The 25,799-nt window shown below is 39.2% G+C and overlaps 1 protein-coding gene across 3 annotated transcripts in view; it reads right to left on the reverse strand.

Moving 5' to 3' along the window:
* Nucleotides 1–22,294, reverse strand: part of MYOM1 (myomesin 1) — a 123,163-nt gene extending 100,869 nt beyond the window's left edge. For 2 of the 3 annotated variants that reach the window (XM_005224247.5, XM_005224246.5), the window contains exons 1-2: nt 22,125–22,294; nt 17,619–17,943 (exon numbers count right to left, since the gene is read on the reverse strand). In XM_005224247.5, coding sequence (XP_005224304.2) covers nt 17,619–17,920 — 302 coding nt within the window. In that variant the 5' untranslated portion in view covers nt 17,921–17,943; nt 22,125–22,294. 3 annotated transcript variants of the gene reach the window in all.
* Nucleotides 22,295–25,799: the final 3,505 nt, after the last annotated feature.

Raw genomic sequence — 25,799 nt, forward strand, 5'->3', positions numbered from 1 at the left:
GAACCTTTTGATAATGCTGTAGTACACACAAAAATCCACCCATGCACACTGGTGCCAGTGGTGCTTGGAGGCAGCTATTGTTCTAATAAACCAAAAAATGCATTACAGTGGGAAACAAGGCAACTGAGATTGCACCTAGAGAAAAGGACTGATGACATTAAAAGTACAGTCTTAATCTATATAGTTCTTGGACGAAATGAAATGCATTTTCATTCAAATGCAGAATTTGGCTTAAATTTCAGGAGACTGTGGACTCTCTGAAGTCAATCCATGGACTCAGGTGAAAGGTCTCTCGTCTCCATTGTAACGACAGAAAGTCACAACAAGAAATCATACAGAAACTCTCTGTATGACCCTTGCAATTTTTCTATAGACTTGAATTGATTCTGAAATTGAAAATTAATATTAAAAAGATCTCTAATATATGGAATCTAGAAAGATGGTAGGGATGATCCTATGCACACGACAGCAAAGGACACGCACATAAAGGACAGAATTTTGGACACAGTGGGGAAAGGAGAGGATGGGAGGATTTGAGAGAATAGCATTGAAACATATATGTTACCATATGTAAAACAGATAGCCAGGGGAGTTTGCTGTATGATGCAGGGAACCCAAGGCTAGTGCTCTGTGACAACCTAGAGGGTTGGGGTGGGGAAGGAGGTAGGAGGGAGGTTCAAGAGGGAAGGGATATATACCTATGGCTGACTCATGTTGATGTATGACAGAAACCATCACAATATTGTATAGCAATTACCCTCCAGTTAAAAATAAAATAAATTTTTTTTTTAAAAAAAGGTCCCTAGTGTCAAGAAAATTTGAAAAGAAAATGAAGCATGTGAATGGTGTGGCAAGGAAAAACCAAGCTGCCCAGTTAAAACAGAAAAAACCTTCCAGAGTCCAAACCTTGATTGTTTCTCAATCTTTAAAAAACATTAGGAAAAGCAGGGATTACTTAGATCAAAAGAAGACAGTGCATATACATAGTACAGAATGGATACACAATAATGCAAATAAACTTATCCTCTGCGAAGCAAGCAACGCAGAACTCTGGGGCTTCTAGGAAGCCCTGGGAGTACAGTGGTTCTGGGCCTGGGAGTATAGGGTGAGCTACAGGCTTCAATTCCTGGAGTGGAGGGGTAGCATGGAAATGACAGACCTCTTCCTCCCCCACTAACCACCTCTCCCCCAGGGTGAATATGTAGCTCTTGTTCTATGATGAGCATTAACACTAAAGGTTAGAACCTTGAATTCAAGCTTGTGGATTGGTTACCAGTTGGAAGGCTTAGTGAAATTTGTTCTTGGGTGGCTGTTCCAAGCAACAGCAAAATGATTGCATTCTAAACCCTTAGTGAGTTACAAAGTACAGGCTGTGCTAATACAGGTCTAAGTTTAAAGTGGTATTTTCCATCACTCCTTTAATTCCATTACTATACAAAATAAAATTAATTATGGAGTTTGAGCTTCTTTTTTTCTATTTATAGAACATTTGGATTTTCTAATTTTTCTCATTTCTCTATTTTTGCTCTTTTTACTATTTATTTTCATTCTACTGTCTACACTCATATCCTCATGAGCATATTTTCAAGGTTTGCTTATATTAAAAGGGGACATATGTATAACTACGGTTGATTCATGCTGATGTTTGACAGAAAACAACAAAATTTTGTAAATCAATTATCCTTCAATTAAAAAATAAAAGTCATGATTTGTCCTTCTTTTTGTTGTATTGTTGTTCCTTTTTTTTTCAGTCATTTTTTTCCTTTAAGATAAATCTTTCAAACGAAGCATTTGTTACATACAATGTGCCAGAATGTGATTATTCTATTCTCACAGGTAAATCACAGCAGACAATTTTTAACAGTTGAACTTTATGGTAAAGATTTATGGAACTATCATTAGTTTTTATGTCATATTTCATTTGGAACAAAAGACCTTATAAAAGGACTGTGGTTTTACATATTATATAGTATTATTTAGAAAATCCAAAGTACTTAGAAGATATCAAACATTTCCTGTGCTCGCTAAAGTTTCTTCAAGCTAACAAGAAGAGTGTATTTAGGATTAAATGTTAAAATACTGTGCTAACAGACTATTTGGCAATGTTAAGTCATTTATCAAAGATGTCTGAGAAGACATCTTCATCTGATTGAGTTTAAAACTCAATGAAGTTTTAAGAAACTGACTATGCAATAATTGTGTAACTAATTATGTGAAGAAAAGCCATCAATTGTCTCTTTTGTTATGACCCAAGAACACGGAAACCTAACATCTTACTCTATCAAATTTTAAAGTCAAATAATGTTTTTAAAGGAGTTCAATAGAAAATGTAAAATTTAAATTTCTTTTTTAAATTTGAATTTCTTTGAAGTTACATCAAAGAGCTAAATAAAGGCTTGCTAACCTCTTGGGCTTTTAGTTGCATCTAAATTTTGAAAATAATCCTGTCTCAAAAGCCAGTTTCTGAGTAGACACTTAAAGTTTGGTATGTATGGATCAATGTGGTCTTTTAACTATTAAAACTATATTTAGTGTTCTTTACGTCTTAAATTTTGATTCTTTCTGAATTTCAATTTATGAAGGCAGTGAAAATAAGCTATTGTGTTTAGTTGCTAAGTCGTGTCTGACTCTGCGACCCTATGAACCGTAGCCCTCCAGGCTCCTCTGTTCTTGGGACTTCCCAGGCAAGAATACTCCAGTGGGTTGTCATTTCCTTCTCCAGGGGATCTTCCTGACCCAGGGATCAAACCCATGTCTCCTGCATTGGCAGGTGGATTCTTTACCACTGAGCCACCTGGGAAGTCCCTGAAACTAAGGTAAGTTTTGAAACTATATGTGAGGATTGATTTGTGTGTGCACGTGCACCCACACATCTGTAACTGTGTCTAGGTACATCTACCTGTACTCTACTACTAATTGTGGTATGTCCTCTGTTAATATGCCTAAAGTTAGTAGAATTTAAGGATATATCATGGTTTGTTTGACATCATCACATCTATGACCAGCAGCACCGCAGAGAAGGGATGTAGCCCAGGAGAAAGCTCTCTCTAGAAATGTTCCAGGGACTCAGAAATAAACTTGCATTTCATCCAGTTCAAATACTCAAATCAACAACATAACCTTCTGCTTGTACAACTTCATAATTATTCTTGACAGGAAAAGAAAGAACAAAACTACTATAGAATCACTGCACTGGAAGAGATCTCAGGGACATTTACACCACCCTCCTTGCATTATAGATGTAGAAGACCTAGAGTGTCTTTATAACTTGCCCAGGCTCACCCAGCAAGTTGGTAGGTGAACTAGGACCAGCACCCATGTGGGTTAGTGTTCTTTCCTCTATACCAGTGGCCTTCAACTTCGTGTCTGAGCCTTCTCGATCCAAACATGTTTGATCATGTCACCTATATATGTCTGTCTATTTATAAATTTTATACATATACTCCTGAATAAATATTCTCATTTTATGAAATTTCAACCAATAGAAAAATGTTCAGGGCCAAATTTAATCTTTTTAAAGACAGAAGTGCTAATATATCTTCCTACACTTCCTTGGCTTGCTTTCATGGACTCCCCACTTCAGAAACCACAACAACATACATAACATGCCAATAACGACTCTGATGTTGATTAGCTATTTCTGAATTTATTCACATCTAGCAAAAAGTCGAATGCGACTGAGTGAGTAAGCACAGCACAAAACATAGAGGTTACGAAATCATCACAGTCCAATTGGAAATAAAGCATTAAGAAACTCATTAAACTTTACATGAGGTCAAATGCTAGTTCTTCAAAGTCATGTTTATAGTCATCGTAATTTCACATAATTGTGAAAAATTGTCCTAGTTCCTCAGGATGAGTAACTATGCCTGGTTATGTTAAGTATGGATCTACTAAATGGCTATATTACTTTCTGAAAAAATTATGACAACTTATCAGCATGTTCTAGAAAAAAATGATGAGCTGGTAGGCTTTGTCTTTTGCTGACACTGCTCCCAAACCCAGCACCACCCACCCACAAATGCTCATGATTACATTATTGATTTCCTTCTCTATCTGTCCCACTCCTGTGACTATTCAAGGAGAGGGATGGCCTAAAAGTTAGATTTATATCCTCAGCACTGTGTCCAGTGCCTGACAGTGTTCAGTAAGTGTTTATTGAATGAGGTGAAATCAAGATTCAACCTCCTGTAACCATACCCTATCTCTATGATTCTCAACTCTGACTTCATATCAGAATCAGCTGAGGAGCTAGTAAGAATGACCAATGCAGAGGTGGGACTTCCAGTATGGTGGAGTGAATAGTTCAGCAGTTCCTCTCTCCAAAAAAGCAGTGATAAACCTGGATACACTTGTCAAAACCAACCCATTCAGGCCTCTGAAAATCAAGTACAGGCACACGCTACACCAACACGTGGCTATTCATGAAAAGATACTGAGCTTCAAGTCTGAATAGTGGGAGTCTGTGTGACATGCTTGTCTAGTTCTTTCCCACCCACCCCCAGCTCAGTCTATAAAGTAGTTCTACTAAGGTGGGAAAAGGTGAGACACTCTTAATATTCACTGTCAGGGGGCTGATTTGGAGCAGAGCATGATAAACCTCCACAACCAGCAACACTGTGAGTAACGCTAGCCATCTAAGTAGCAAACAAACAGGGGAAGACCAGCAGCTCAGTCAGTCCTAGGATACAGTCATGGCTGGAACAAGCAGCAGATGGGCAGATCACTCAGAGAGATAACAGGAAGATTTGAAAAATAAGACCACCATGGGGGCCTTCGTAAGCTCTCTCCATGTGATTAAGTAGAAAAAACTGGAAAGGACTCAGGTTATCCACATATGATTGGCTGACTGTAAGCCTGTGTGTGTGGAGAAGAGACAAGGAAGTCTCAGTTCAGTTCAGTCGCTCAGTCATGTCCAACTCTTTGCGACCCCATGAATGCCAGGCCTCACGGATTTCACTCGAAAACAAATCCAGGGCATATACATTTTAAAATGACCTGGACTTCAAATATGCTCCCCAACATACACACTCAGACACACAGATCTATTGCCAGAGGATGGAAGCTTTACTGTCTTGAGATGTTTGAGCACAGATGTTTGACCATTCACTGACTGGTCATTAATCTATGCAAATATCAAGTGATCCCTATGAATTCAGGCTTAAAAATAAGAACAATAATTTTTTTAAACACTAAACAAAGACATCAGCAGTAACAGTGCTGGGTAAACAGAGTCTATAAATATGTTTAGGCAAGTAATTAAACAAAACACAGCAGCAACACATTTGGGGAAAATTCAGAATCCAGAATTATTACAATATGTTATCTATTATGCCCTATTTTCAACAACAAAATAATTATGAGACATGAGAAGAAATAGGAGAGTGTGATGCATGCTAGAAGAAAAAAAGCAGTAAATAAAAATTGTCTCCAAGTGCACCCTGATATTGGATTTAGCAGACAAAGACTTCAAAACAGTAATTAGAAATATGTTCAAAAATAAGGAACTATATTCAAAGGCTAATTAAGGAAACCATGTTTAAATAATTAAAGGGAAGTATTATAATAATGACTCAAAAAGAAAGAATGTCAACAAAAAGATAGGAATTGTAAAATAAGGTCAAATGGATATTCTGGAGTTTAAAAGTACAATAACTTAAATGAAAAAGTTATTAAAGGGACCCAAAAGATTTTATATAAAATAATAAAATAATCAGGTAAGCTGAAGATAGAAACTATCTAATCTAAAGAAAAAAACAAACAGAAAAAGAATGAAGAAAAAATATGTTGTCAGACAACATCAAATATACCACTATATGAGTAAAGGTAGTATCAGAAAGACGAGAAAGAGAGAAAGGGCAGGAAAAGATATTTAAAGAAATAATGGCTTCAGTTCAGTTCAGTTCAGTTCAGTCGCTCAGTCGTGTCCGACTCTTTGCAACCCCATGAATTGCAGCATGCCAGGCCTCCCTGTCCATCACCAACTCCCAGAGTTCACTCAAACTCATGTCCATTGAGTCAGTGATGCCATCCAGCCATCTCATCCTCTGTCGTTCCCTTTTCCTCCTGCCCCTAATCCCTCCCAGCGTCAGAGTCTTTTCCAATGAGTCAACCCTTCGCATGAGGTGGCCAAAGTATTGGAGTTTCAGCTTTAGCATCATTCCTTCCAAAGAACCCCCAGGACTGATCTCCTTTAGAATGGACTGGTTGGATCTCCTTGCAGTCCAAGGGACTCTCAAGAGTCTTCTCCAACACCATGACTCAAAAACATCAATTCTTCGGCGCTCAGCCTTCTTCACAGTCCAACTCTCACATCCATACATGACCACTGGAAAAACCATAGCCTTGACTAGACGGACCTTTGTTGGCAAAGTAATATCTCTGCTTTTTAATATGCTGCCTAGGTTAGTCATAACTTTCTTTCCAAGAAGTTAAGCGTCTTTTAATTTCATGGCGGCAATCACCATTTGCAGAGATTTTGGCAGCCCTAAAAATAAAGTCTGACACTGTTTCCACTGTTTCCCCATCTATTTCCCATGAAGTGATGGGACCGGATGCCATGATCTTCGTTTTCTGAGTGTTGAGCTTCAAGCCAACTTTTTCACTCTCCTCTTTCACTTTCATTAAGAGGCTTTTTAGTTCCTCTTCACTTTCTGCCACAAGGGTGGTGTCATCTGCATATCTGAGGTTATTGATATTTCTCCTGGCAATCTTGATTCCAACTTGTGCTTCTTCCAGCCCAGTGTTTCTCATGATGTACTCTGCATATAAGTTAAATAAGCAGGGTGACAATATACAGCCTTGATGTACTCCTTTTCCTACTTGGAACCAGTCTGTTGTTCCATGTCCAGTTCTAACTGTTGCTTTCTTAAAATTGCCCAAATTTGTGTAAAAATAGTACTCAGTGAATCCAAGATGCTCAACAAACCCAAGTATGATACTCCCAAAGAGATACACATGTAGACATATCATAGTCAAACTGTTGAAAGCCAAAGCCAGAGAGAAAACTAGAAAGTAGCAAGAGTAAAATGATTCATCACATACAAGGGAACAAGGTATTAATGACTGATTTCACATCAGAAACTATACATCCCAGAATACATTTGTATGACATATTTAAGTGCTGGGGAAAAACTAAATCAAGAGTTTTATATCCAGCAAAACCACTACTCAAAACTGAAAACAAAGTAAAGACATTGACAAAGAGAGACTTCATTGCTAGCAGACCTGCCTTACAAGAAATGCTAAAGCAAATCTCTCATATATCACAAGAAAACATGATAAATGCATTTATGCCCCAAAATTAGATGACTTAAATGAAATGGAAAAATTCCCATAAAGATTTAAATAACCAACACTAACTCAAGAAGAAATTAAAAATAATAACAGATCAATAACAAATAAGGAAATTGAATTAGTAATTTATCTATGCACAAGGACTTCCCTGCTGGTACACGGGTTAAGAATCTGCCTTGCAATGCTGCTGCTGCTGCTAAGTCACTTCAGTTGTGTCTGACTCTGTGCGACCCCATAGACGGCAGCCTTGCAATGCAGGGAGCCCAGATTCCATCCCTAGTCAGGGAACTAAGATCTCACATGCTGTGGAGCAACTAATCCCACATAGTAGAGAGCCCATGTACCACAACTAAGACCCAACACAGCCAAATAAATAAATATTTTTTTAAATCCATGCACAATGATAGCCCAGGCCTAAATGGTTTCATTGACAAATTACATGAACTATTTAAGGAAGAAACAAGCCAGTCATTTCCATATTAAAAAAAAAAAAACAGAAGAGAAGGAAACACTTCCCAACTTTTTCTGTAAGGCCAGTTATTACCTGATATCAAAGCCAAAGATATTATAATTTTTTTAAAAACTACAAACCAATATCCCTCATACACATAGGCACAAAAATCCTTCACAAAATATCAGTAAACTGAATCCAGCAACATATAAAACCAAGCAGAATTTAGCCCAGGGATGCAAGGTTGATTTAATATCTGAAAATCAATTAGTGTAATACACCATATTAATAGAATAAAGAACAAAAACCACATTATCATCTCAAGAGATGCAAAAAATTTTTGACAAAATTCAGCTTTCTTGCATGTTAAAAAATTCTCAACTAAATAGGAATAGAAGGGAACTTCCTCAATCTGATAAAGGCCATCTGTGAAAAATCTATAACTAATATCATCAGATCAGATCAGATCAGAGTAGTTGCTCAGTCGTGTCCGACTCTTTGCAACCCCATGAATCGCAGCACGCCAGGCCTCCCTGTCCATCACCAACTCCTGGAGTTCACTCAATCTCATGTCCATTGAGTCAGTGATGCCATCCAGCCATCTCATCCTCTGTCATCCCCTTCTCCTCCTGCCCCCAATCCCTCCCAGCATCAGAGTCTTTTCCAATGAGTCAACTCTTCGCATGAGGTGGCCAAAGTACTGGAGTTTCCGCTTTAGCATCATTCCTTCCAAAGAACACCCAGGGCTGATCTCCTTCAGAATGGACTGGTTGGATCTCCTTGCAGTCCAAGGGACTCTCAAGAGTCTTCTCCAACACCACAGTTCAAAAGCATCAATTCTTCGGCGCTCAGCCTTCTTAACAGTCCAACTCTGGGGAACAAGGCTATGATACTTGCTGTTGCCACTTCTATTCAATATTGTACTGACATTTACAGCACAGTGAAGAATAGTCGAGGCAATTAGTTAAACTGAAAAACTGAAAAGCAAGTCTAACTTTAGTTACAGATGATATAATCGTGTATATAGAAAATGTCGGTTTCATCCACCTCATTAGAACTGATTCAAATGTATTCTTTTTAATGGCTGAGTAATACTCCATTGTGTATATGTACCACAGCTTTCTTATCCATTCATCTGCTGATGGACATCTAGGTTGCTTCCATGTCTTGGCTATTATAAACAGTGCTGCGATGAACATTGGGGTACACGTGTCTCTTTCCCTTCTGGTTTCCTCAGTGTGTATGCCCAGCAGTGGGGTTGCTGGATCATAAGGCAGTTCTATTTCCAGTTTTTTAAGGAATCTCCACACTGTTCTCCATAGTGGCTGTACTAGTTTGCATTCCCACCAACAGTGTAAGAGGGTTCCCTTTTCTCCACACCCTCTCCAGCATTTATTATTTGTAGACTTTTGGATCGCAGCCATTCTGACTGGTGTGAAATGGTACCTCATAGTGGTTTTGATTTGCATTTCTCTGATAATGAGTGATGTTGAGCATCTTTTCATGTGTTTGTTAGCCATCTGTATGTCTTTTTTGGAGAAATGTCTATTTAGTTCTTTGGCCCATTTTTTGATTGGGTCGTTTATTTTTCTGGAGTTGAGCTGTAGGAGTTGCTTGTATATTTTTGAGATTAGTTGTTTGTCGGTTGCTTCATTTGCTATTATTTTCTCCCATTCTGAAGGCTGTCTTTTCACCTTGCTAATAGTTTCCTTTGATGTGCAGAAGCTTTTAAGGTTAATTAGGAGCCTATTATACAGAGTGAAGTAAGCCAGAAGGAAAAACATAAATACAGTATTCTAACGCATATATATGGAATTTAGAAAGATGGTAACAATAACCCTGTGTACGAGACAGCAAAAGAGACACTGATGTATAGAACAGTCTTATGGACTCTGTGGGAGAGGGAGAGGGTGGGAAGATTTAGGAGAATGACATTGTAACATGTAAAATATCATGTAAGAAACGAGTTGCCAGTCCAGCTTCGATGCACGATACTGGATGCTTGGGGCTAGTGCATTGGGACGACCCAGAGGGATGGTATGGGGAGGGAGGAGGGAGGAGGGTTCAGGATGGGGAACACATGTATACCTGTGGTCGATTCACTTTGATGTTTGGCAAAACTAATACAATTATGTAAAGTTTAAAAATAAAATAAAATTTAAAAAAAAAAAAAATAAAATAAAATGAAACTAAGGAAAATGCAAAAAAAAAAAAAAAAAAAAGAAAATGTCGGGAAGATAACCAGGAGAAGGAAATGGCAACCCACTCCAGTACTCTTGCCTGGAAAATCCCATGGACAGAGGATCCTGGTAGGCTATGGTCCATGGGGTCGCAAAGAGTCGGACACGACTGAGCCACTTCACTTTCACTTTCATACACACACACACACAAATGCTAATAAATGAGTTCAGCAAGGTCACATGATACAGAATCAAAGAACAAAAATCAATTACACTTCTGTTTACTAGCAGTGAAAAATGAAAAAATAAAATTAAGACTCCACTCACAATTCTATCAAAAAGAATAAAATATTTAGGAAAAATTTTAACAGAAGTATAAGACTTTACACTGAAGATTAAAAAACAATATATGATAAGTGAAACAAAGATCTAAATAAATAAATATACATGTTCATGGATTGAAAGAGTCAGCACTGTTAAAATGGCATATTTTTCAAATTGATTTATGCTTTCAACATAATTTTTATCAAATTGCCAGAAGACTTTTGTCTTCGTAGAAATTGACAAGGTGATCTTAAAATTTATATGGGAATATGAAGGAACTACATAAGCAAAAATTTTTTTGTAAAAGAGGAACTCAGTTTGAGAACTTACATCCACCAATTTAAAAACTTTTTATAAAGCAACAGTAGTTAAGAAAGTGTGGTACTGGCCTAAGGACAGGCATACAGATCAATGCAACAGAATTGAGAATCTGTAAATAAACCTTTTCATTTACAGTCAATTGATTTTTTTTTCTTTTCAAAGCTCTTTTTCTTTATTGTTATTTTAAAACTTTTTATTTTGTATCGGGATATAGTCAATTAACAATGTGATAGTTTCAGGTGAACAGTGAGAAGACTCAGCCATACATGGTCAATATATTTTTGATAAAGGAGCTAAATGATTTCAGGGGGAAAGGATAATCTTTTCAACAAATGGTGCCGTGACAACAGTCCATGTATATGTGAAGGGATGAATTTAGAACTTCACATCATATACCAAAAAAATAATTCAAACTGGATATTTTTAAATGTAAAGCTAAAATTATAAAACTCTTAGAAAAAAAGATAAGAGAAACTCTATGAAGCTCCAATACTCTGGCTACCTGATGCGAAGAGCTGACTGATTGGAAAAGACTTTGATGCTGGGAAAGATTGAGGGCAGGAGGTGAAGGGGGCGACAGAGGGTGAGATGGTTGGATGGCATCATCGACTCAAAGGACATGAGTTTGAGCAAACTCCAGGAGATCGTGAGGGACAAGGAAGCCTGACGTGCTGTAGTCCAGGGGTCACGAAGAGTCAGATATGACTTAGCGACTCAACAACAACAACAGCGATGTTGATAAGCCAAATTTTGCTTAGATATAACACTAATAGCATGACTAAAAAAGGAAAAAAGTGACAAATCGAACCTCATCAAAACGTAAACATTCTGGTATCTGAAGGACACTGTTAAAAGAATGAAAAGACAAGGCACAGAATGAGAGAAAATATTTCTGAACATACATCTAAGAAAGGAATTATATACAAAATATTTAAATAACTCTGACAACTCAATAATAAGCAGAAAAAAATCCAATTTAAAAATGGGCAAAAGATTTGAACAAGCATTTCACCAAAGAAGTACACAAATGGCTACCAAACACATTAAAAAGATGGTCAACATCATTAGCTATTAAGTAAGTGCAAGCTAAAACCACAGTGAGACTCCACCACATACCTAAAAGACAGGCTGTAAAAAATGATAGAGAATAACGAATGTGGATAAGCTGGAATCCCTGTACCTTGGTGTGGGAATGTAAAATGATACAATTGCTTTGGAAAAGAGTTAAGTTGTTTCTTGTAACATTAAGCATAAACTTAGTACACAGACAAGCTGACATTTTAAAAGGTGCAAGAGAAGGTAGATTTCAAACAAAAAGCCTTAACTTTCCATAATAATATCATTTGTTCCAACAGAAAACTTACTTTTTATCCTCTGTGTGCACAATTCTATTCTTGATGCTGGTGTGGGAGGGGGATATGAAGATTACATATTAAATTAAAGACTTGTTTTCTGAGACCTTTACTGTCTAGTAGGGTTGCAAATGCTACCAGCCTGATGCGTTGTGTTACATCAATCAAAGGAGAAAGGATGGAAGGACAGAAGGCAGGCAGGCAGATAAGCAGAAACAGCAGAGCAAACAAAGTTGAATTTACAGGCTTGGAGACAATTTCTGTCTGCGGCTATCAGGGAAGCCTTTGTGGAAGAGCTGGACATTGAAAGATGGGTAGGTCATCCCAGCATGACACCGAGGTGTTTGCAAAAGCTTGAAAACAGAAGCTCCATTTTCATTTCTTACTTATCTATACGTTGCCACTAGACTTTACTGAGTGGCCACAATAGAGCTGAACTCACTTTTATTATTCTACCATTTTTCCTGTAAAACTGCCTCTCTCTATATATTTACAACTTGGCACTGCTGTATATGGGCTTCCCTGGTGGCTCAGACGGTAAGAACTCACCTGCAATGAGGGAGATCTGGGTTAAATCCTTGGGTTGGGAAGATTCCCTGGAGGAGGCCAAGGCAACCCAGTATTCTTGCCTGGAAAATCCCATGGACCGAGGAGCCTGGTGGGGTACAGTCCATGGGGTCGCAAAGACGTGGACATGACTGAGGAACTGAGCACTGAGCACTTATCAACTATTAGCTGGATCCTCATTTGAGGTGCTCTTGCTTTCTCCTCTTTCACCCAGAAAGGCTGGTATGGAAAAGGTCAAGTCTGCACCACTGGTTCCCTTGGGCTCTCAGAGCTTGGGGATCTCTGCGGGGAGGCTCAGTTACACCCATTGCTTGGCCAACAGTGAACAGAGCTACTGTTTCACCTCTGGGTGCTGGGACGTGACTGCATGGCCCTTCCTCCACCTTTGGCTACTCACTCTATTCCTACTCCTTAAGGGGACATGTCTTCCTTCTCACAGCCTGATTCACCTGCCTACAAAAAATTAATGCCATTTTGGGGTATCTTATATCGTCAAAACTTGTATTTGGCCTGCAAAAGAGACTGATGGGTAGTATTTTCAATGTAAACAAAACAAAGGAGGCAGCGAGTTGAAGCCTGTCTTTCTGGGCCTTGTTATCTGTGGAAGGAAGGACTTGAATTAGATGAGCTTTTAGTCTCTTCCTGCTTTAGCATTCCACAGTTCTATGGAGCTATGACAAACTGCCAATTGTATGAAAAACTGGTATTGCCAGGAGTGCTACTTCTAGTTCTCTCTTCAAACAAGCCAGTGAGAGTTGAAAATTGATGCACAGTGAATGCTACCCTCTTTGGACTCAGGGTTTGTTTGGAGGATTCAGAACACAGACCAGTTGCCTTTTAAAGAAGTAAGACTGACAACAAACAGGCCCATTTCTAGGGGGATAAAAGAATAACTGGCTTTCTGTTTTCCTTGGATTTTCCCCAGACCTTCTCCTACCAAATAGGAAGTAATATGGCTCATCACTTTCTTGGTACTTAAATTCTGGAAGACAAATCCCAGAACGCTACATTTTCTACCCAGGAACTATGGTGCCTTTTCCTTATATATGATAGTTAGATCTTTCTTTAGAGAAGAGGCTATATTTTAATACTTCTTGATTTAGTTGCTAAGTTGTATCTGACTCTTTGTGATCCCGTGGACTGTAGCCTACCAGGTTTCTCTGTCCATGGGATTTCCCAGGCAAGAATACTGGAGTGGGTTACCATTTCCTTCTCCAGGGGATCTTCCCAACCCAGGGATTGAACCCTGGTCTCCTGCATTGCAGGTAGATTATTTTCTGACTGAGCCACCAGGGAAGCACTGTAAGGGCTGGATTTTAATCTGCTTAGAATCAGACAATAGGTGTCTACCATAACCTCAGAGGGTTGAGAGACTCATCATCCAAGAAATATGCTGTGTTGTCCTCTGGAAGTTATTCATTTTACTTATCAAGCATAACAGAATCGTTCTTTTTTCTTCCCATCTTATTCAAAAGAGAGGATTTTGAAAACATTGGTTTCTATATACCACATTCCCTGTAAACATCTGCCTTATTTCATCCTAATTCCCTATAATATTGGCCCTAGGAAGGGATCATCAGCTCACACACTGGGCTGATATTTATATGTAGATTTTCTAGTGCAGTAGTGGTGACCTTTGTTGAGTCACAGAGTTCTCTGACAATATGATGAAAGCTAGGGTCTATCTCAGCAAAAAAAAAAAAAAAAATCATCTGGACCTAATTATACATATAATTTCAGATCATCCAAAACTCTGTTGAAACCTATTCACAAACAGAGGCTAAGAACTCTTGCACAATGGTTGCAAAGTGGTCATGAGTACCGTTTCTCCTTTAATCTCTAATAGTATTTGTGAATTATTAACATAAAAGAATAGTCTTGTATCATTTTTGTTTTCCTGAATCACTTTCTTTAATTTAGTTTTTTCCTAACTGTGACTAAGAACAAAGGCATTTAGAATAAGCCTTCCAGAACTTATTTTACAACTCTTGGCTCAGAATGCAGTTGGTAACCGATCTGAGCTAAAACCACAGTGACACTGAACAAGCCATTGTTCTTAAGATTTAACTGAGGTCAGCCAAGCTGTGGGCACATATAAATCCCCATAGTTTCCACTTTACTACCAGGACATCTAACTACAAAGAGAGGCTAAAAATGGATCAGGCCCAGTATTCACATACATTCCACAGAGCTGCATTTCCAACTCCACACCGGTTTTAATTAACAACACTCTTCACAACCCCAAGAAAAAGATTTCATTTAGCAGGGAAAAGTTGCTCCATTTTGAAAAATAAAAAATATAACCTGAAAGAATTATAAAGATTTTGAAATGCTCAAAGAATATTATCTGCACCTGTTAGCTCTAGGTCTAAAAAAAGAAAAACTAAAATACCCCCAGGATTAGGTTAGATTTATTTTCTTTTACATTGCATTACACAAAGGAAAAAATATTGGCATCTTCCCTTCTTTTTAGATCCACATTTCTACTAATAAGTGGAGTTGTTCAAACATACCAAGCCATTAATAAATACCTATCTACCTACATAAATACTTAAATAGCAAGAAGGAACAAGATGCAAGGTTGACCATAGAAATAATTATAGTTCCACTTCCTACAGAAAGTTTATTATCTGAAGTTGTTTATAACTAAAATGGCTAAGTTTTCCAAAGACAAAATAGAGCAAATGTTTTCTGGATAAAATACAAAGATGCTCAAAGGTTCAATTAATAATGTTTGATATGATTTATCAGATTGTAAATAAATATGAATGGTGCTTATATGGTTAAAAGAAGAATTTAGGAATAGAATTTAAGAAATAAAACTCTCTTTAACAAATTCATAAAACTCTATAGACTCTACAGCATCAGGGGAATGTAATGAGTATACATGAGTTAGCTTAACAATTGTAATGAAAACACTCATTTTCTACATTTTCTATAGATTCAGCACAGATGGACCAGGAAAATGGATATTTAAAACATAATCCTCTCTATTACAAGACAGCTGCTTTCCTAAGTGAGATCCTTAAACATATGTATGGAACATTCTTCAGAAGAACACATGGTACTATCACATAGCACGGTGCCCATTCCTGTCTCGTTTGGAAAGCAGGTCATTTGAAACAAGGGCCAAAAGAAATGAATTCACCTCCTCCCTGACAATATTTCCATATTTGCGGCCAATTCGAGGTCCTCATGAATATCCCATGGCGCACATAACCCATGAAAAGTGGGATTGAAGAATGATCCTATTCCATTTTAAGTGGAATTTCAGAATGTTGCCGTCACACATTCCAGGTAAACTCCAGAGACTTTGGTACTGGATGTGCAGAAGCTCCCAGGAGGTCGGCGCCGCACCCCCAAAGCACAGCTGTACATCAGGTGCTGATTAACCCACAGGGATACAGGAGTTTCTGCCTTCAGAACCAGTCCTTACTTCTGTTCATACAAACCACTGTATTATTTCCTCAATCACTTTTCTAATTCCTAGAAGTAAACACCTCTCCCAGCTACCCTGACAGATATTTTGTGGACATAAATTGTATAAGACTTAAAATAACATCTGTTTATAACAAATAATGCAATATATGCCAGACAGAGGAGATCTGAGGCAGCAGCTGGTAACTGACCACACAGCCCAGGAATTCGTACGTTTGGAAGTTCAACAATCCTTTCTGTGGACTATAGATAGACATTTAATAAAATCACATGAATCTTGCAAGTGTTTTTTAATCTCCATGACACATTTCACTCAGGATACTGAGAAAATAAAAACTGGCTTGGACTGAGAAGGTACGGATCCAGCCAGCATTCATCAGGCTGGAACAAGACACAGAGAAGCCAACCTCGGGGTTCACAGGAAAACACTTCTCCTGGTGACACTCCTCTGCATGACCACAGACTCACCGAGAAACTTTCTTCTCCAATATCAAAGATTATAAGCAGGTTTGTTGTTTGAAATTTTTTTAGGAAGAATGAGAGATTGCCTCTTTGCATGGAGGACCTCAGAAGCAGATTCAGTTCTCAGCCCATGTGCTGGGCTCCTAAGCGATTTCTAGATACAACAGTCCTCATTTATCTCAACTCAACTGTTTCCAAAGCAACAGGACACTGATTCACTTTTTAGACCAGACCTGCATCTAAATCCCACTCATCCTAGAATACTACTGAAACCCTCTTTTTCTTTTCTTTTTTTAAACTTTTAAATTTGTTTTGGGGTATGGCTGATTAACAGTGTTGTGATAGTTTTGTGTGAACAGCAAAGGGACTCAGCCATACATATACATGTATCCACTCTCCCCCAACCTCCCTCCCACCCAGGCTGCCGCATAACACTGAGTCGAGTTCCATGTGCCATACAGTAGGACCTTGTTGGTTATCTGTTTTAAATATAGCAGTGTGTACATGTCCATCCCAAACTCCCTATCTCTTCCCCCTATTCTCCCCCTGGGCAACCATAAGCTTATTTTCAAAGCCTGTGAGTCTGTGAAAGTCTCACTTTTCCTCTAGTGTGGGGTCTCCCTCATGGCAATGGGTTGATAAATATAATTCTGTCAGAATATAGGTTTGTTCCTGGTATTGTTAAGCTGACTGAGATAGGGCCATGTTTTTATAAAAATGCTCCGGCTAAAGAAAATATTTGCTGCTTGAATTTTGATGCTAGCTTTCAGACACAGAAAGAATAGAACACATCTCTGCTGCAGTTTGGGCTCCTGTGGTCTGTGAATTTTAAATCCTTTTCTCATCTAAGTTGAAAGTTGAGAGGGCCTGGAAACCTGCTGTGAGTGTCGGAAATGTGATTTCTCAACTTTGCTGCTGCTGAATGTTGAACACAACCTGTGGCAAAACTTCTCTGCTTCTAGCAATATCGCAGTTGGCAATGCAAGCAAGACACCCCAGGGCGACTGCGAAGCTCTTTGTGAAACTCAGGTAAGCAAGGGAAAGGGGAATCCAAGACATAAATCCCAGGCCTTCCAAACAGATGGTTTGACCTTGCTCCACACCTGGTTTAAAGGTAGGGCTGCCAGACCCACGAAGAAATGAAAATGTAACCTGGGGCCTAAGGTGGGGGTGGGGTATTCAGAGAGCACGGCTTTGCCCCGCGTTTGTAAGGCTGCTTTCACATACCCGTGGGAGTAGCCATAGTCATAGGCTGATGCCGCCTTGTGACTGGCTGCAGACGACAGGGCAAATTCGGAGGCCCGGGAGGCCTGATGCTGGTAGGATGCGGCGGACGCCTGGCTGAAGGCCGCTGACTCCTGACGGTGGGCAGCGGATGAGCGGCTGCTGTAGGCAGTGGAGCCATGGGTGTAGATGGCTGAGCTTTTCTTTTCCTGCTGGTACTGGCTCATGGTGGTGCTGAGGTCCCTGTTGCGGTAGCTGCGGTCATAGTGCTGGTGAAGTTTCTGATAAAACGGCAGAGACATCATGTGCCCCCAGGGATCCAGGCAAGCTGTGAGAAAGTAACAGGTTTGAGGTGAACTGGTGGTTCAGAGGTTAAAGCGTCTGCCTATAATGTGGGAAACCTGGGTTCAATCCCTGGGTCAGGAAGATCCCCTGGAGAAGGAAATGGCAACCCACTCCAGTATTCTTGCCTGGAGAATCCCATGGACAGAGGAGCCTGGTGGGCTACAGTCCACGGGGTCGCAAAGAGTGGGGCACGACTGAGCAACTTCACTTCACTTAAGGAACTAACTCTCCAGAACAAGACATCTAAATCAGTAGGTGAAAATTACTACCCTTTTATTTCTTCCAAAGAGTAAGTGGAAAATAATGTGAAGGTTAGTTTAGCTGTTTACTCAATTAACTCCCTGCTTCACAGCCCCGATGTACCTCCTTCTATCATTGTGCTGCCTTCTTTTTAAATACCTGGAGATCTTTACAAACTTTCCCCGTTGTGCTATTTCAATGGATATATGTGGATACACGTAAATGTGCTGTCGTGTCCAACTCTCTGCAACCCCGTGAACTGTAGTCCACCAAGCTCCTCTGTCCATAAGATTTCCCAGGCAAGAATACTGGAGTGGATTGTCATTTTCTTCTCCAGGGGATCTTCCTGACCCAGGGATCAAACCCAGGTCTCCTGCTTCTCCTACACTGGCAGGCAGATTCTTTATCACTGTACCACCTGGAAGCCCACTTTAATAATATATATTTCAAATTTTCTGGCACTTCCTTCTGATGGGGACTTTACCTGAGAGATTGTGTAATAATGGAGAGTCTGTGTCCAGCCAATGTGGTTTTTATTCAGCAAATAATTACTGAGCACCTACATTGAGCCTGGTACTATTCCTGACCAGGAGATAGATGAACAAAACAACAAAATTCCTGCTCTATATAGATAACCCTATATAGAATCTTATATTCTATTGCAAGTGATGATGGACAAATAGAGAAAATAAAGTGTAAGGTATATTAGAACCTGCTTAATGCTATAGAGAAGAATAAAACAGGAATGTGGAATGGGATGCTTTTAACAGCATCATCAGGGATAATGGTGATGACTGAGCATGAAGGTGACACCTGAGCATGAGAATATCTGGGACGGGAGAAGCATTCTGGATGGAAGACCACTGCACAGGCACTGGGGGGCTGTGAGCCTGCCTGTTGCATTGTACTCCAGGAAAGGCCAGTTGGCCAGTGAAGCTGTGAGGAGTGAAAGGGTGCAGAGAGAGGTACAGAAGATGATGTCAGGGAGTGGGGAGGGAGGAGGGAAGTGTCCTACAGGTAGTGTAAGGACTTCGACTTTTATTCTGAAAGGAGTAAGGAACCATTGGAAGGTTCTGAGCTGAGAAACACTCTTGCTGAGTCTGAGAATAGACTGTTGAGGGACAAGAGTGAAAGCCAGGAGGCCAATGAGAAGGCTGCCATGGACTGAGTTGTATCTCCCCAAATCCGTATTTGAAGTCCTAACCTCGTGACTGGATTTAGAGATAGGATCTTTACAGAAGAAATGAAGTTACATTGAGGTTCTTAGGATAGGTTCTAATCCAATAGGACATGATTGCCATCGTTATAAGAAGAGGAAATCAGGACACAGATATGTACGTATGCAGAGGGAAGACACGAGAAGATGGACTATCCGCAAGCCAGGGAGAGAGACCTCAGAAAAGACCAACCCAGCTGACTCTTTGATCTCAGATTTCTAACCTCCGGAATTGTGAGAAGATAAGTTTCTGTTGTTTAAACCACCTGGTCTCTGGTGCTTTGTTACGGCAACCCTACTGCGATAGTCCAGGCTAAAGATTATAGTGGTAGCAGTGAAATGTGAGAAGGGATCCAACTCTGCATATTTTGTAGGTAGAATCAAAAGTACTTGCTGAAAGTTCTGGAATAGGGTATGAAAGAGAGAGAGGAGTAAGTGACAGCTCCAAGGACTTTGCCTAAGTAACTGGAAGATTAAAGCTGCTGTGAACTGAGATGAGCAGGATTGTAAGAAAACAGCAGTTTGGGATGGAAGAGCAGGAACCTGGTTTGAGACATTTTACATTTGAAATATCTGCTAGACACCCAAGTGGCGAGATAAGGTGGGATGTTGGACATGTGACTCAGGAATACAGGGTAAAGGTCCAGGATGGAGACCTACATTTGGGACTCACCAGCATATAGATAGTATACAGTCCCCCCCCCGCAAAAAAAAAGATGAGAATGAAAGTCCTAGGACGGATCCTGGAGGATGCTTATATTGCCATTTAACAAGCCCTCTCAAATCTCACAAATGGTTCAAAAAGATGGTGTCAAACCAGAAAAATTCCATTAAGAATATAAAGCCTCCTAGTCTTCCTGTATTAAAGAAGAAAGTCAGTTAGCAGTATAGCAGTTTGCATTGTGAATTTGAGCTAACAGTCCTACTGAAAATGAAAGATGGGTTTGCTTAGCATAGAGAGGGGAGACTTCAGATTGCATTATCTTTCTTTAGAAATCTGTCCTCTGACTGGAGCCTATCAACCATACTAATAACCCTGGATGAAGTAATAGTTTTATGAAAGCCACCCCCTTCCATCATTAATGCTTTTGTGCATGTCCTAAATTTTTTACATGTAAAATCAGTTGTAATCAATTTTTCAAATTGATTCTAAATTCTAAATGATTCTAAATTGATTCTAAAATTCTAAATGAGGACTGAATCTTTCTAAACTTGCTACATTTTTTGGGGTCAAGCTTAAAATCTTTTTATTTGAAGTGAAAAGTAGGCATGTATTCCCTAGAGAAGAAAATCCAGCAAACTTCACTCCAGAAATATTTATGTTAAGGCTCATGGAAGATATCAGTCTACATGGCATTTCCCAGGAGGAAAAAAATAGCTACCAGCAAACAACTTTTGCTTCAACCCTTAAATAGACTGTTATTTTCTATTTTAAAATATACAGAATAATGATCAAGTATAATGAATAATCATTAGATTAATTTTTATAGAAAAAAGTGTAGACTATATTAATATAGAAGTATATGATATTAGGCATTTATAAAGCTATTTGGCAAATTTGCATAATGATACATAGTATACTGCAACACAGAAAATGTTATTTGAATGATGTCCAAATAAACAATGAATGACCTTCTTGTGTATTATAAGCTAAATTCAGAACCCAAATAACTTGAAATGCTGTTAATTTTCACAAAATAAAATCTTTAAATGTCTTGCCTCAATTCTATTTTCCATTCTCTTTATTTCTGTTTTCCCCCAATATATTTACTTTTAATAGTACTGAATATTCCAAGCACAGAGATAATATATTGCAAGTAAACAGGTTTTGACATTACGTCAACAGAGCTGGTTGTCACAGCTCTGACCTCTGGAACGAAGGTACAACTACCTTCTCTTCATTAAGTAAGTAAGGATTATCCCCCAACATATGACAGCTAGGGTGCGTTGGGAGGAAAGATGGTTTGGTTGTCTTCCATTCCTTTAAGACCTGTGGTTTTTTTTTTTTCCTCCCTGAAAATAATTTGGGAATTTAGGAAGAAACACTAACTCCATAGTTGTATTGTGACACAATACTTTTGTATAGGAGTTAGGGGCTGAAAGCTATAAAAATTCTTCACCGAAAGTTGTGAACTTTAGGGTCATGATGCAGGGATCTGCGTTGCCTCTGAAATACTGCTTAGCCATTTTCCAATTAGAAACACCCCCAATGCACCCTTACATTTATCCACATGGCATTGTCGGGGCAAAAATCACTGAATTAGAAACTTGAGACTTCAGAGTTAACCTACTCCTTTTGATCAAATTTGTAATCAGGCAGTACTGTAGGCTTATGGAGAATGGAAAACACATGATTTCCTGTTTCCTCACCCATTTCAGATTTCAACCAAACCGCCGAACTGTAACTTGGAAAGAGTACTTGACTCATGCTTACAGTTCTATCTGAGACAGCTACAGTTTTTTATAGCTCCAGGAACAGTAGCTTAATTTTAAAAGAATCCACTGATCTGAGAGAAGGGCTGTGCCAGCACAAACTGGCACCCTGCTGCTCACATTCCTTCCCTGGAGCTCCACTTTCCTATTTCTCTGCTATTCTGACATCTCTTAGAGAAAACTGCTGAGCTCAGAAGACAGAAACCACACACACCGCAGTGCTGTTGAGCACATAAAACATCAAGTGCACTCTTCTGCCTCAAGGTCACACTTACCAGTTTGCAAAGGATTGATGGTGGTAGCAATGTTCCGATGTGACGGTGGGTGCTGGATGAGACAGTGAAAAACCCACGTAGGTCGAATCCAAGAAAAAGTTAAGAGTCAGGGCTAAAAAGACAGGACCCTGGGGGCCAGTTCAAAAATAATGCATGTGGTCAGGCAGTAGAATGTCAGAGCCACACAGCCAGCCTTTTATGGCTAAGAGAGTAGATAAATATAGCAGCAAATGGGGATTGCAGTCCTGAACGGAAAGGAAGAGGAAGGCCCTGGCAGGTAGCTGCCACAGTAATATATTGACATGCATGCCAGTCGGTGGGTCTGGTCTGATTAAGCTCAATGTAGGGCTTTTATTTAGCTATATGAGTTATTTTCAACATCATTTTACCACAGCATATTTAAAAGTGTAATAGAAAGAGTAGTTTGTGTTATGAGCTAAAAATAGGTGTAGTAATCTGATTCCCAAAATGAACTTCATGGAATTTTAATACCAAGATATGGTTCTGAATGTGCTGTTCATAATCCATGAGCAATACATTTAGGAGACACAACGTGAAGAAAGAACAGGGGGCTGACTAGAGGCAAGCAGGGAAGACATGGGTTACATGTGGTGGAAACTTTGCCTTGATGATACCAAGTCACTATTTCTCTCATTTCAGGAAAATTTACCAAGTAGGTCATAGTACAGCTTGAATCTTTGATTCCCTATTCATTAACTGAAGCCTTTAAGAAGCAGCATCTTTTACCTTATCTAAAGTCAGAGTATGGTCACTCTATCTAACAAGAGATTCTCTTTCTTTGATTTTACACCATTTCACAAATTCAGAGGTGATGTTACCTGGTGTCAAGAACTTGCACTTTGGAGTCAGACCAAAACTTGGTTCTAGGCCGTCGATGGCACTTAATAGTCATGTAACTTTAAGCAGTTTATTTCTCCTTACGCTTCATTTTCTTTCTCTATAAAATGGGAATGTGTGTGAAGTCGCTCAGTCGTGTCCGACTCTTTGTGACCCATGGACTGTAGCCCACCAGGCTCCTCTGTCCATGGGATTCTCCAGGCAAGAATACTGGAGTGGGTTGCCATTTCCTTCTCCAGGGGATCTTCCTGACCCAGGGATTGAACCCGGGTCTCCCACATTGTAGGCAGACGCTTTACCATTTGAGCCACCAGGGAAGACATAAAATCGGAAGTATACCATCTAAATTATGGGACTGCTGTGGAGATCAATAATGCAGAAAAAATGCTTAATCTAGTTATTGCATCAAATGAAGACTTAGTAAATATCAACTACTGTTACTGGTAGTAATAATTTGAAAGCTCATTGTTCAGAATATATGTACTAAGCATATATTCTGTGTGATATTAGATGTGATTCATGTGATATTACATCAACTTAACACAGATAGCTTGTATCTATCAAAATGTTAAACAGACCCACTATTGTAGCCTGCTTTATAATTCCTTTCTTGATGATAACTACAATTAACACTGTTGAGAACCTACCAAGTGCCAGACACTCTGATAGGCACTGTACATACATGATCTCATTTAATTCTCATATTATCCTGTGATGTAGGTATCATATCTCCCATAGCTAAAGAAACTGAGGCTTCGAGATATAAAGTCATTTACTAATGAGAACGCAGTTATTACATGACATAAATGCCCTGCATTCAGAGATATTTGGATTCCAAAGGTCATGCACATTTTGTCATGGATTGCCTTAGCCTCTTTCCAATGACATTTTGTCTATAAGAAACTAGGTATTTTCAAATGGTCTTTCAAGTGCAATACAGGTCTCCACTCATAACTGAGGGTCAACTTGTAAGCTACCCAATCAATGTATGTAAAAGAATATATTTCACTTAGTCTTGATCAAATTCAATCCAGCATTTAACTAAATACACCTCTAGCTATTATGCATAAGAACATTTTTGCTGTCTGGAATCCATAGGAGAATTTTCCAAGCTTTATGTTCTCCAAGTATCCATTTGCTCTCTAAACATCCAATACATAATCACACTGATTCTTCCAAGTTTTACCCACCAGCCATTGTAATGGTTCCCAGTGAGTCATTTCTCTAGGGAACATGGTAAGTTGCTTCAAATCTCCTTGAAATAAAGAGAAAAAGTAAGCAAAAATAAGAGATAAATATCCAAAATACCAGCTAATATTTATTTAATAAGCATTTGCTCTATGCTAAGTATTAATATTAACTGCTTTATAATATTTTATCATAACACATAAAAACACTTCATTGATTACGATTTAGAGAGATTAATATTCTTAAAGTAACACAACTAGAATGTGACAGAAATTCAAACCCAGGTCTGTTCTACATAGAGTCCAGCCTCCTATATATATCATACCATACTTTCAACCATTTAACTCTGTGTGTGTGTGTGTGTGTGTGTGTGTGTGTGTGTGTGTAGATACATAGGTAGAGTATGCCAATAATCTCCATTAGAAGTAAGAACTTTTACCAAAGAGTCATAGTTATAGTTCCCATATGACACACAACTATTAGGTCAAGATTTGCTGGCTACATATATCAACACATTAAAATATTTACTGAACTTTAATCCCCGTTAAGAAGACAAAATGACAGAAGTTCACATACACTTGTGGAAAAACGAAAATATCATTTATCCATTGATACTAAGGATCCAAGTGAAAATCAAATAGTCAATTTTAAACAAATGTACAACAAGATTTGGCAAAAGAAGTATAAGCTAGAGCCAAGCAAGTCTCTGGAGGAGTGGAGTTTCTGCTGCAGCACCATATGGATTCAGCCTTTTCTCACAACATATTTTGGGTTTCCCTGGTGGCTCAGACAGTAAAGAATCTGCCTGCAATGTAGGAGACCTGGGTTCAATCCCTGGGTTGGGAAGATCCCCTGGAGAAGGGAATGCCAACCTACTCTAGTATTTTTGCCTGGAGAATTCCAGAGGAGCCTGGCAGACTACAGTCCATGGAGTCACAGAGTCAGACATGACTGAACATGCATGCATGCATATGCATATGCATTGGAAGCATAACAAAATATTTATCCAAAATATAAATATCCAGATAATAAAATACCTACTGTGGTGTACTGCATAATAAAACTAAAGACAAAAAATTAGTGGTGCTTTGACAAATCAATACTTGTGACTTAATCAAATTCCCTTAAAGATGGTAGTGGTGGTTTAGTTACTAAGTCGTGTCCGACTCTTGTGACCCCATGGATTTTGTAGCCCACCAGGCTCCTCTGACATGGGATTTTTCCAGGCAAGAATACTGGAGTGGGTTGCCATTGCCTTCTCCAGGGGATCTTCCCAATTCAGGGATAGAACCAGAGTCTCCTGTACTGCAGGTGGTATCCTGCATTAATCTGACTTAATCATGATGCCCTTTCAGATGTGTGATTATTTTGAAAACTTAATGGAATGTTGCTACCGCTAAGTCACTTCAGTTGTGTCCGACTCTGTGAGACCCCATAGACAGCGGCCCACCAGGCGCTGCCGTCCCTGGGATTCTCCAGGCAAGAACACTGGAGTGGGTTGCCATTTCCTTCTCCAGTGCATGAAAGTGAAAAGTGAAAGTGAAGTCGCTCAGTCGTGTCCGACTGTTCTCGACCCCATGGACTGCCGCCTACCAGGCTCCTCCGCCCATGGGATTTTCCAGGCAAGAG

Source organism: Bos taurus, chromosome 24, assembly GCF_002263795.3.
Source record: "Bos taurus isolate L1 Dominette 01449 registration number 42190680 breed Hereford chromosome 24, ARS-UCD2.0, whole genome shotgun sequence".
NCBI lineage: Eukaryota > Metazoa > Chordata > Mammalia > Artiodactyla > Bovidae > Bos > Bos taurus.